Genomic DNA, 13,598 nt, shown 5'->3' with positions numbered 1-13,598 from the left:
TGTCAACAAATGCGACACACGGGACATGCAACTGGGAGATGCTTGGATCTTTTTTTTTCTCTCAGGGGTTTGGTGGGAAGGGTCTGCGTGACACACCCTAGTCAGTTGTACGGGCCAAATTATATATAATTATATATATATAATTATAGATAATTTTCTTTCTAAAAGTAAGAAGAACACTCTTGGTAGTGCTTTGTATTTTGTTGTTCTTCGGTGTAGGAATGAATGCAAGAGACGCTGAATATTATAGGTCGGGATGACGGAGGGCCGATGGACTTAAAACATTTTTCTATTTATATGTGGACACACCATAACATTGTTCTGTTTATAATTTACATGTTATCCATAATGCTGCACAAACACACATACTGTACGGGCCATATATTGAATATTAATTTTTGCTTTGAACAGGGGCCCACCGTTGAGATATAGTGCACTTAGCAATCACATCTGGTGCCAGAGATGCATTTATATAACGAGCTGATGAGACCCCGAAGGTTGAAACCGATTAAACGTTTGTTTACTTAAACATAAGCTGCTGGATAATATTGGTCTGGAAGCCAAAGGGCTGATAGACCAAGGAAAATATTTTTACTGCTATTTATATAGCAGTACAAGCATGCCACGGTGGCGATAGGTTAACTACGTCGCCTGGTATACAGGAGGTCGTAGGTTTGATCCCAACCCTGATGCCTGTATATTTGTCGTTTGCATGTTCTCCCCGTGGTCATGTGGATTTTTCTCCATGTACCTCCGGTTTCTCCGTCCACATTTCTAAACATGCATTGAGAGTGTTTGACTACTATAAATTGGCACGTGATATTCCACTTGGTTGAGCTATTACTTGTGGCCAGGTTGCTTCTGCAAAACAGCTGTATAGCTCAGTGGGCCTTACTTGGTAAAAAAAAATGTGTTTAGTTTTTTATGTGGGGATACAGAATGGAGGGCTACTTAATCCGGAAACGCTCCAGAATTTTCACCCACTGCCAGGAAGCTGCAGTGACATCTGCCAGACCTCTGGTCGGAAGTTCTCCGGCACCAGTCCAGAGAAAGTGTTTCTGCGCTGACACTGGAGGAACCATCTCATGCGTTGTCTCCCAGTTCCGTTGGCTAAGCCCTCCATATGATCTAATTTTGTGCCCATTGTGAGCAAGTATGATACCTCAGAGCGTCATCTCAGCTGGGTCTGTGTCCAGGTTTGTGACCAGGAAAATATTTTCGCAACCGCAACACCAACCGGTGGTGGCCGTTGGTTAAATATAATGGGTGGGAGAGGCATATGCAGTTAATATTTTTTTCATCATGAGCATTACGTACAGTATTAAGATTCCTTACTCACGGGGGGGGGGGGGCAGCCCTATAGGCCCCTAAGGACAAGGCGCCGTTGCATCCACCCTACCTCGCTATGACTGCGGCTACTCGTCACATGCCTACTCCGGTCCCTAGTGACCCAAAACAATACTCGTGAGAAAATAAACGCGGATCATATTTGACTATTAATGCTTTATTTTGAGTAATAACAATAAGTGCAATGCTCTTTATTGCCCTATGAAACCCTCACTGAGCGTTAAGGCTCTTCTTTAGGAAGGTTCTACATTGGCCAATTCTACATGGAAGAAAACTGGAGTGCCCAGAGAAAACCCATCACCCATATGATGGGGTAAACATTTAAAGCCATACACAAATGCATTCAAGAATGCATTATCTCCTGGCCACCTTGCACAATACCTGGGATTCCTAAGCAGTCTGTCATCCAAGTATTCGCCAGCCTCAAGCCTACAGTTGCCACATGGGGTACAACATTAAAAAAAATGAATATATGGCAAGAAAAATTTCACAAATCCGAAGAGGGGAGAACTTCACATAAATGTATAATCTCGAGTGGTGTAACTGTCATGTAACTGATAAAAAAGGGGCATTTAATTCCTTGGGAATAATTTGATATTCAGAACAGCTCCTTAACAAGATGACAACCCTGGGAAACCCCGGGCAGGTGGCCACCTTAATTCAAGGCTGCCTGCTTAGCTTTTGAGATCTGATGAGATCCGGTGCATTCAGGGTGATTTGGTCATCGGCAAAAATTAATGTAACTGTGTGTCCTGCTTGTGTTTTTTTGTGTGGGATTCAGTCTTATTTACATCTTAGGAATGTGGGGCTGGGATGCCTGTGGTTGATCCAGATTGGCCAAGTCTACACAATCTGTTTGAGTTGGCCAAGCGACTTGTGGAACACGCTTTATTTGTGTAGATGCCAACGCCTGAAACTCTCGCACAAAGACTTTCTTTATTGTGTCATCTGTGTGTGATGTTGTGCCAAGCATTTCAAAGTCGATTTGGCTGGCAGTGGTAGGGAACCGGTGTGATTCGAATGGTCAAAAAAATGTAACCGCTCTCTTGGCAGGGGTGCACAAGCACAACTAAAACACCTACGAATTCCTAGTGCATGCATGCGTGTCCACATGCTGCGGCTCGGTATGTTTTGGCTCGGTATGACTTGGTGTGGTTTGGTTAGTGTCGTCTGATGGAGCCATGTATGTGTCATTGTGTCACACATGTATCTACACATTTGGCATAACAATACTAAAGCGCTGCAATCAGCATTCAACATATCCCCCACTCAACCATGGAAGGAATGCAGAATAGATACAATTACCATGCAGGTTCTATGTTGTTTCAAAAAGGTTTGTTCACAAATGAGAATGACTTGGAAGGCCTTCTTCCACCAGTGGATTGACCATGACTAATGATGATGAAGGATGAGTCACGTTCAGGAAACTGCTATTAACCCACTGAATGGGATGTCTACACAATTATAAAACTCATTACACTCCCGGACATTAACTTCTGGAATGCATTGAAACCTTTTTGTTCAAGCGCCTATGACTCATTTTGAGTTGGCGAGTCAGTTATCTGACATCACTCGCCACTAAACCTCACGCACCCAGACTCTTTAGGACTCTGTAAACCTCGCGAGATGCCGCGATATTTCCTCTTGGGAATTGTAATAAAATCCTGTTATTATTTTAGCAATCTGGTAACATCTGCCTTTGACTGCGCCTTGAGGTGTTGGTTGCATTTAAACGCTAAATGTAGCTATTTAAATCCAAATGCATCGCATTGTAGTAGGGCTCGGCCTGACCTTAATTTAAATGACGCCCTGGGCAAAGCGAAGAAGAATTACGGGCCCCCTTTGAAAGAGTTCCTACAATAATAACTTGAATTTAGACGCTATATAAATCCACATTGTATGGTATTGAATCATTAAAAATGCCGGGCACAAAGGGCGTTCGACCAAGATGCCTCTGATAACCCCTGCAGCGTGCTTGGCACGAGCCTTGGTGCCGTGAATGAAATGGGGGGGGGGGGGGGAGCCCGGTGGAGTTGCACCGCCTGCACACTCCCGCCCGTATTGCGAGGCTCGAAACAATCGCGGGTGCGGTCCAGTGGCTGGCAGCAAGGGCTGGCTCGTTCCTCTTCATCCTTGCTTGCACACACCTCGTCGTCGTCGTCATCAGCAGCCATGTCCAATCAACTGCTGGATGTACGTATGTTGAACTTCTTTCGCGCCGTACGTAGCCAACCGTCGTGATAACTGGAGGTGCGGGATAAATTGAACTCTGGTTACTGGATTCGTAGCGCAGTGCACTAACCACTACACTACCGCTCCCCACCTCGCACCCGCATACGAGTCGATTGTGTCACTCCATCAACACGGCGGATGTCCTCCTCTTGGCTGCTGCTCTGTCAATATTGTCGCATTAATGCGCTGCTCAACGCGTGCCAGCAACCGATCGACTGATGGGATGCGTTAGACTGATAGAAAACAGCCAGTAGAGACAAAGTCGAATGGAAAACACGTGCCCACTGCAAATTGCTCAGTTTCATTCAGTGGCTGTTGCTGCAAGTGGCCTGCGCTCATAGTTCTGCAGTTCATTTGTTAAATTGTAGGACACGTTTTGTTCGTTATGTAATCATAATTTGTTTAGTCGTTAAGTATGTCCAGAAAATGTTTTGTGTCCAGATGAAATACGCTTTGTATATTACTCGATTTCTAAAGAGCAACACGTGGAAAAGGGGAAGACGCTAGAAGATGGGAAGATATAGCAGACAGAGATTTGGCACGATGGGATCTAATGATAGCAGCGGGGAAATATCGTAAGATGCGGACGCAACTTGAATCGGCAGCACGTTACGTAAATGCGTAATGCTGCCCGATGAAGCGATTACTGTACTCGGTTTCCAATCAACCTAAAAATTCATATTTTCCATTCTATTCAAATGAAAGGGTTTGAAAACCGTATTGGATGGATAGAAATGTGTGCGCCCTTCCCAAAAAACTTTGAAATCATCAGGGGAGCTATAAACGAATTGTAAATTTGTATCCTGTACACATCCCTTTTATAGTTTACCCAAAGCGCTCCATGACGACGCATTATGATGTTACGACCGGTGTTTGAAACGTGGACATCTCCATCAAAATAAAGGCCCTGCAACCTTTACCCACCACGTGTCCGAACCCAATACGAGAGCAGCCCATTCCTTTGTGAGACTGTTTTGGTATGAAAGCCAGACTGTCTGTCTCCACAGGTGTGTGTCTGTGCACGCGTGCACCACGCCCGCCCAGTGAACGCATTAGTGTCACGGTTAGCGCGCTGCGCTATGAACCCAACTACCCGAGTTCAATTCCTGAGTTCAATTCCTGCTCACGGCCAACACCAAGGGACGATTATCTCAATTGGTCCTGGACCTCCCCCAGGTCGACTCGGCCTCACTAGTAAATAAGTTCCACTGGGTAAGGGGCCGTCCTTAAATGACGTCACGCACCTGGGGGGGGGGGGGGGTGTCAGACATTTGTAACGATGTGTGACGAGGGGGGGGGGGTTTGAGAAATGTGACGTCACATCAAAATGCGCAACTTTAAATAAATATAGACAGCACATTCTACTTACTTAAATAGACTTTTAAACAAATATTTTCTCCTACATCAGAGTGCAGCGCCACATTAAATACGCACTACAATAACAATAGTTTAAAGCATGTGTTTTTTTTGGGGGGGGGCAGAGCTTTGCGACGTCATATTTGAGGGGGGGGGGGTCTGAGTTTTTGTGACGCCGTATGACGAAGGGGGGGGGGGGTAGGTAAAAAAATCGTCCAAATCGCGTGACGTCATTTATGGACGGCCGAACAAGAACTTGCCCCGACAGTATGTTGAGGCTTTACGGGGGATGTTTGTCTTTGCCCGCACAGTAAGATATTGACTCCGGCTTTCGGGTGCGGTCACCGTTCGACTCGAGCTGTTGTCCTAAAACCCTCGTGGGAGTCTTGAGACCTCAACACTAACGGCGCGGGCAATAAAATAAAAAAAACGAACGGCCACAGTCGTGCATCCCCCTGTGCCGTCATAGAGAAGCGCTGTAGCTCAGGGACAGGGAGAACCATGGTTGTAAACCAACGGTCAGCTGTCCGCAAGAGGTTTGGCCTTTCTTTTGCGAATCGTATTTAATGCCACGCAATTGTTTCAGCCGGCTATTTTGGTGCCGACCACGTATGAAGACATCTCTTTTGTCGCTCCACTGGTGATGTGAGGGCCTCCCTGCACCACCGTGTGGACCCCGGGGACTGTTTGACCATACTTCACCACGCCGGTGAATTAGCACTTCAGATACGACGGGTGAATAATTGCATATTATACAGGGCAGTGGTGCCATTGTGAGATGACTCACAATCTCCACTCGATTCTCCACGGTTACCTTCAATCTTTAAATTCTATCGCTAACTTTGTTATGTTTCAAATGTTTACATATCAGTCGAATGTTTTGTGTTTGTGTTGACGTTTTATTGCACGTGCACTGCATTTCTTTTGAGTTCTAAACTCGGAGTCTCACTATCGGCTCTCTCACCGGGGTTTGTTAGATGAAGGGTGTTAGGGGCCGTCCATAAATGACGTCACACACCTAGGGGGGGGGGGGGTCAGACATTTGTGACGATGTGTGACGAGGGGGGGGGGGTGATAAATGTGACGTCACATCAAAATGCGCAACTTTAAATAAATATAGACAACACGTTCTACTTAATTAAATAGACTTTTTAATAAATGTTTTCTCCTACAACATCAGAGTGCAGCGCCACATTAAATACGCACATCAATGACAATAGTTTAAAGCGATTTGAAGCATGTTTTATTTTCAAAATGGAAACATGTTTTTTTGGGGGGGGGGGCAGAGCTTTGTGACATCATATTTGAGGGGGGGGGTCTGAGTTTTTGTGACGCCGTGTGACGAAGGGGGGGGGGGGTCAAAATCGTGTGACGTCATTTATGGACGGGCCCTTATTGTTTCAACAATCGTTTAAGGTTATTGCTGACAACAACACCCCCTTGGTCAGCAGGACCTTGACCAGAGGGTCGGCAACCAAGAAAACGAGGAGGGGCATTTTTTTTTCGAATTTAATATTTAAAAAAAAGCTCTTATCTCAAGAGCCCGCAATGAACGTGGGCGAATACGAGACTGCGATTAATAAGCAACGCCATGAAGCAGGCCCTTCAAGAGCCCGCGTGCCGCTCAGGAGCCCCAAAAGGGTTGCCTTCCCCTGACCGAGATCAGCAACCTACTACCACTTGCGCACACTCCCTCTTTGACACTCGTGCATACGTCGAGTTGCGAACCCTTGTTACGCAACGCTGCCCGGCCTGGCTGCGAATTGCGAGTCAAGTTCTTCTTGCAAGTCCCTGGCTCTTAAGGCTTGGACCCAACACTCACTTGGCACCCCGGTGGCATCTCGGCACTTGCAGAAGTCGCAAGCAAGCAGCAGCAGCAGCTGGCCACGACGATTCTCCTCGCGTGGCTGCGAGGCTCAGATAAGGGAGCCTCCCCTCCCCGCTTGCAGCGTCAGTCGATGACGAAATGGAAGCGGCTTCACCCCCCACTGAGAACTTCCACACCACCCATTTTGGGGCTAATCCGCAGGAAATAATGAGCTTCGCACAAGTGCTGCCCGTTCGGCACAAAAGTGTATCGGAAAGATCGATACGATGGATAACAGCAACCATCCCTCCCATCCCCTCCCCGCACACAACTTTTTCCTGCTTGCGAACAGGATAAAATTATGCACCGTCTGCTTCGGGTGGTTGTTGAATAAAAGCGTTTAGGATGCAGTTGGCACGGGTTTTTGTTGTTGTTTTATTAAGCTACACGCGGGAGACAGATTCTGTCCAATTGCCGGTAGTTATGATCGGGATGCTAATGTCAAAGCAACGCGTGGCAGCGAATGATGTCAGCAGTGGCTCGAAAGAGAAGCATGAACAGCGGCAACCCAGTGTTCCGTGAACTGTGATTATGTTGTTATTTAACGTGCCTTTATGTCGGTGTGTGTGTCGTTAGTCACCCTTTAAAATGGACGTTTACCATTTAAAATATTGTTCCTGTTTCAGCAGCACGTGTAAACAGCAGATGTTTCAGCAGTTTCCTGTATGCATCCTGTCGGGCTTTTAGGTGATGTCACCAACTCGCTCAAGCGAGACGATATATCGTGCCCTTTAGCTATGTAACTTGTGTTGACAGCCCACCAATGGTGAATGGGGTGACTGCTGCTGTTGGCTCATTAACGTATCATCTATTTTTTTTTTAATAAAAGCCCGGCGTTCCGTTTCTCCGTCAACTAAATGATGAGACCCATTCAGAAGGCCTGAATCAAAAAGTTATCGAAAGTAGAGGCATATATACTTACACACCACACATACAATAGTTAGTATTATCTGCACACATTGGGGGTGGGGAAGAGGACATGAGTGGGGGCGACGGGAGCGACGCAAAGCATCGAAAAGCCCCCCCCCCGCAAGAGCGAGAATAAGACGACCGATATTTTAGTTAACCGAATAGGGTGTAGGTTCCATGCTGTGCTCTACAGCGTATAGATTTATCTTCATCAGATTTATTTGGCATCCACACGACTGGCTCACATCCGCTAAAAAAAACGAGCACTGCCCTGATTGCATGTTTGTGTTTGGGAGACAATTATGCACAGAAGCAATATGGTTACTATACCGTCGTAGTGAAGGAGTTTAAGTACCTCGTGGTCTCTTTCGCGAGTGACGGTAATTGGGGGGAAAGTGGCCGGTGGATCGGTGCGGCGTCCGCAGTGTTGCGGCCACTGCACCCTTCCGTGGTCGTGAAGCGGGAGCTGAGTTCTCGAACAAAGCTCTTGGTTTACAGGTCGATCTACGTTCCCACCCTCACCTACGGTCTTGAGCTTTGGGAAATGACCGAAATGATGAGATAGCGGGTACAAGGTGCCGAAATTAGGTTTCTCCGCAGGGTTGCCGGTCTCACTCTCCATGATCGGGTGAGGAGTTCGGTAATCCGGGAGAGCCTCAGAGTCGAGCCGCTGCTCCTCTGGATCAAGAAGAGCAGTTGAGGTGGTTCGGTCACCTGGTAAGAATGCCCCCCCCCCCGTAGATAGAGACAGATTCAAGGAGTCGAAGAACAGGTTTAGCAAAGCGGTGAGAGAGGCTAAACGACTGTACTCAGAGAGACTAAAACACCAGTTCTCTACAAACGACGCTGCTTCTGTCTGGAGAGGGCTCAGGCAGATCACCAACTACAAACCCAGAGCCCCCCACACCACTAACGACTCCCGCCTAGCCAACGACCTGAACGAGTTCTACTGTAGATTTGAAAGACAATTGGACTGTCCTGAACCACCCCTTCCAACCCAAGAGGCCCCATCCCCCACCAATACTACAGAGACGACTATCTCCTTTCAGGAGGGAGAAGTTAATAGACTTTTCAAGAGGCAGAATCCACGCAAAGCAGCCGGGCCGGACTCTGTCTCTCCAGCCACCCTCAGGCACTGCGCTGACCAGCTGTCTCCGGTGTTCACCAACATCTTTAACACCTCCCTGGAGACATGCCATGTACCAGCCTGTCTCAAGTCCTCCACCATCATCCCTGTGCCCAAAAAGCTAAGGCCAACAGGACTAAATGATTACAGACCGGTCGCCCTTACATCTGTGGTAATGAAGTCTTTTGAGCGCCTGGTCCTGGCACACCTCAAAGCCATCACAGACCCTCTCCTGGACCCCCTTCAGTTTGCCTACAGAGCCAACAGGTCTGTGGACGATGCAGTTAACATGGCCCTCCACTTCACCCTACAGCATCTGGACGCCCCAGCATCCTACGCCAGGATCCTGTTTGTGGACTTCAGCTCTGCCTTCAACACCATCATCCCTGCCCTGCTTCAGGACAAGCTCTTCCAGCTGAACGTGCCATACACCACCTGTAAATGGATCACAGACTTCCTGTCTGACAGGAAGCAGTGCGTTAAGCTGGGAACACAAGTCTCTGGCTCCAGGTCCATCAGCACCGGAACTCCTCAGGGCTGCGTCCTTTCCCCTCTGCTCTTCTCCCTGTATACCAACAGCTGCACCTCCAATCATCTGTCCGTCAAACTATTGAAGTTTGCGGATGACACCACCCTCATTGGGCTGATCTCTGGTGGGGATGAGTCTGACTATAGGTGGGAAGCTGACAATCTGGTGACCTGGTGTAGCCAGAACAACTTAGAGCTAAATGCTCTAAAGACAGTTGAGATGGTTGTGGACTTCAGGAAGAATACAGCACCACTCACCCCCATCACCCTGTTAGACTCCCCAGTAAAAATTGTAGAGTCCTTCCGCTTCCTGGGCACTATTCTCTCCCGGGACCTCAAGTGGGAATTGAACATCAGCTCCCTCACCAAGAAAGCTCAACAGAGGATGTACTTTCTACGGCAGCTGAAGAAATTCAACCTGCCAAAGACAATGATGGTGCAATTCTATACAGCGATCATTGAATCCATCCTCACCTCCTCCATAACCGTCTGGTACGCTGCTGCCACTGCCAAGGACAAGAGCAGACTGCAGCGTATCATCCACACTGCTGAGAAGGTAATTGCCTGCAATCTACCGACCCTCGAGGACCTGCACATGACAAGGTCTATGAGGCGAGCGAGGAAGATTATGGCCGATTTCTCCCACCCTGGACACTCTCTGTTTCAGCTACTCCCCTCCGGCAGAAGGCTTCGGTCCATCAGGACCAAAACCTCACGCCATAAAAACAGTTTCTTCCCATCTGCTGCTGGCCTGTTAAACAAGGCCAAGGGCTAACACTGTTTTTAACATTTGATCTACATAACGACACGTTGCTGATATTAACTATGTTTCCCTATTTGTATTTTTAAATTATATCTTAAAGCTATTTTATATTGGATATTTATTTAATTTTATATACTTCAGCCCCTTAGTGTTAGACTTTTAACCCTTATTATAGTAAGACTTGTTTAAAACTTATTTTAGATTTTAGATTCCTATATGTTGAATGTGTGCACCATCTTGCCAAAGTAAATTCCGTGTCGGTGTGAACTTACATGGCGAATAAAACCCTTTCTGATTCTGATTCTGAATTCTACCGGGCAGCAACGTCCCACTGGGCGAAGACCCCGGGGCCGGCCCAGGACACGCTGGTGGGACTATGTCGCTCAGCTGGCCTGGGGACGCCTGGGAATTCCCCAGGAAGAGCTAGAGTCAGTGTATAGTAGTGTATAGTAATTTAGAGCTAGAGTTTGTCACCAGGGAAAGGTAGGCCTGAACCGCCCTACTCAACATGGTGGCCACTACTACATTCACCAGGACAAGCTGACTGAGAAACGAAAAAAATGAACGAATGAACCATCGAAGCATGAAGTATATTATATACTACTCAAATTTAAATATACAGTGTATACAAAATGCAATATGAGTAACTATATAAAATATAGAACATAATACAGATATAATTTAGCACAGTAAAATATCATGCATAGATGGGCGGATGGAGTGGTGGCGCAGAGTTTTGTGCACTCTGCTACAATCCCGGTAACCTGAGATTGATTCTTGGACACAGCTAACATCAGTGACAAGTGATATAGAAACTTCCCCCACCCCTTGCACCCTCCCCTCCATTACCAACCCACTCTGACCGGCGTTATGGTCCAGCAACCCCGATGACCGATTAGCATGGTTGGCTACGTACGGTGTGAAAGAAGTTCAACATACATACATACATGACCGACACACCTTGGGGCGGGCTTCATCCATGAGTGGATTCACACAGGGATGTCATTATTTGTAGATAATACAAGTGTTTAAAGCATTCTACATAATGTAACATTACAGAGATTATATTGTGCAATTGTCAGTGGGGCGTGCTAAGCAGCTGGAGATGTAACTTATTCAAATATAAATGGTAAAACGTTACTCAACTTATAAAAATACTTTTTTTATGTGTGTACGTATACGTTGAGTAAAGTTTTACCATTCTCATAACAAAGTTATCTTTTAACGACCACTACTGGCGTCACGTTGATTTTACAGTATCGGTCTGATTATAACTGTCGTGAGAATTTTATTGTTTTATCTTTTTATTATTTTATTGTTTCCCTTCTACGTGACTTTACCGAAAGAACCAAGAATACGTCTGTGATTGGTTAGAGTCTGTCACATGTAACTTATTCCAGTGTAAAACAAATTCTCCATTTCCTTAAATTAATGTATTCCACAAAGTATGACGAACATACTGTATACATCTGAATCCTGTGAGTAGAATTCGTGATTCTGAATTATATATACACCTGTTTTTACATTTATGTTCCAAAACAACATTTTATTGGAATAAATGGCACTCATCGAAATACAAGAGTGCATTGGAAACTCATTATTTAAGTTGCAAAGTTAAATGTGTTTGGGGTGGTTGGGTGGGTCAGGTGTCAGAGCACTCAGCTGGCATCGCTGGGTCTCTGGGTATTAATATGAATTTCAGGAGCTTGTTGGTAAACTGGGTTCCTAGAACAATAACAAAAAAATCATCGTTGGGTAATAACTTCATTTGGCAAAGCATTTCCAGCTGACAAAATTTGACAGATAACCTTTCTCAGGGGTTGGACATGTGGGGAAATTCAGCGCCTCCTAGTATATAAGTATGTTGAACTTCTTTCTCACTGTACGTAGCCAACAGTGCTAATCGGAGGTGCGAGGGAAGGACAATTAACTAAACACAAAAAGCAGTTTTCAAGAAATTCGTTTCCAGTCTAGATTTAAAAGTGCATAGCTCCAGTGGCATCCTTATATCGGCTGCAGAAGCACATCTGAAAGTGCGCGATGCGGTGACCGCCTTTGTTCGATGTCTAGCGAAAAGCCGCTGCTGCCAGGATGACCGGAGTTGGCGTGATGGTTTAGGTTCCTTAACGAGATCAGCGAGGCATTGTGGTTCATTTGTGGCAAGCACTTTGTGTGTAATGAGCACGACCTTATAACGTATTCGTTCAGCAACCGGCAGCCAATGCAGCTCAGCGAGCACTGAGATGGACATGGTCGGATGACAGTGTTTGGATGAAAGAGATTACTTTAAGGCAGGGGTGGTTTCAACAAATGTGTATCCCATCGGAGGAATCGGCGTCACACACCCCCTGCCTTAAGGTCTCCCGGAAGCTCTATGCTACCTCCTTCTGCGGGCTGTTCCCTGAACGATGTGATGCACGCTGCTCTGAGAGATTCTTTGTTGTCCTCCCGCCCGCACCTTCGATTAGTGTGGTTGGCTACCATAAGAGGTTCAACACACATACATGTCGTGACACGATGATTGGAATAAAACTGAAGATGAAACTGACCACGAATACGCGTGCAATGTAAAAAAAAAACAACAACGGTTTGCATGCGTCTCTCGCCACGTCGTCGCCGTCAGGTTCGAGAAGGGGCGCATCTACACGTACATCGGCGAGGTGGTGGTCTCCGTGAACCCGTACAAGCAGCTCAACATCTACGGCCCCCAGGTGGTGGAGAGCTACAAGGGGCGCGAGCTGTACGAGCGGCCGCCCCACCTCTACGCCATCGCCGACGCCGCATACAAGGCCATGAAGCGGCGCAGCAAGGACACCTGCATCGTCATCTCGGGTGCGTTCGCACGACGCGCGCCGCCACTCTTAAACTAAACAACTACACTCATGATCAACACTAAATAAAACTCTCTCTAGATATATAAAAATGCAAGGTTTTATTTTACGAGGTAAGGCCCCACTGAGCTATATAGCTTATTTTTCAGAAGCCACCTGGCCATCGCAAATGATGGCTCAGCGAAGTGGCTTATCATCATGTGGACATTTTATATTTGGAAGCCACTGGAGCTACGCACTTTTAAATCTAGATTGAAAACTAATTTCTTAAGAGCTGATTTTTGTGTTTAGTTTATTGTCCTTCCCGATTAGCATGGTTTGCCACGTATAGTGCAAAAACTAAGTTCAACATACATGCATACGTATAGCAGCCAAATACTCTAGACTCATGTTTCTAGATATGGAGGGAAAAATCCACAGGGAAAGAGGCATGCAAACTCCAAATATACAGGCATCGGAGTCGGGATCGAACCCACGACCTTTTGAAGACCAGGTAAGGTAGTTAACATCTCGCCACTCACCGACGCTGCAATGAAGACCGCCACAGCGTATTAACGAAACCTAGAACAAGTGTACAAGGCCCTGTTCGGTGATGACTCGCCACTGATGTTAGCCGTGGCCAAGAATCGAACTCGGGTC

The 13,598-nt window shown here is 46.5% G+C and overlaps 1 protein-coding gene across 1 annotated transcript in view; it reads left to right on the top strand.

Moving 5' to 3' along the window:
* MYO1D (myosin ID) overlaps window positions 1-13,598 on the top strand; it is a 147,041-nt gene that overhangs the window by 23,554 nt on the left and 109,889 nt on the right. The window contains exon 2 of the mRNA XM_032966166.2: window positions 12,752-12,960. Within this exon, the coding sequence (XP_032822057.1) occupies window positions 12,752-12,960 (209 nt within the window). The remainder of the gene's footprint in view (window positions 1-12,751; window positions 12,961-13,598) is intronic.

The sequence above is a fragment of the Petromyzon marinus genome, chromosome 2, assembly GCF_048934315.1.
Source record: "Petromyzon marinus isolate PM22_M1 ecotype Great Lakes invasive population chromosome 2, UKy_Petmar_22M1.pri1.0, whole genome shotgun sequence".
In the NCBI taxonomy this organism is placed as follows: domain Eukaryota; kingdom Metazoa; phylum Chordata; class Hyperoartia; order Petromyzontiformes; family Petromyzontidae; genus Petromyzon; species Petromyzon marinus.
The sequence above is the reverse complement of the archived record's forward strand: the minus strand, read 5'-3'. Positions and strand labels throughout refer to the sequence as shown.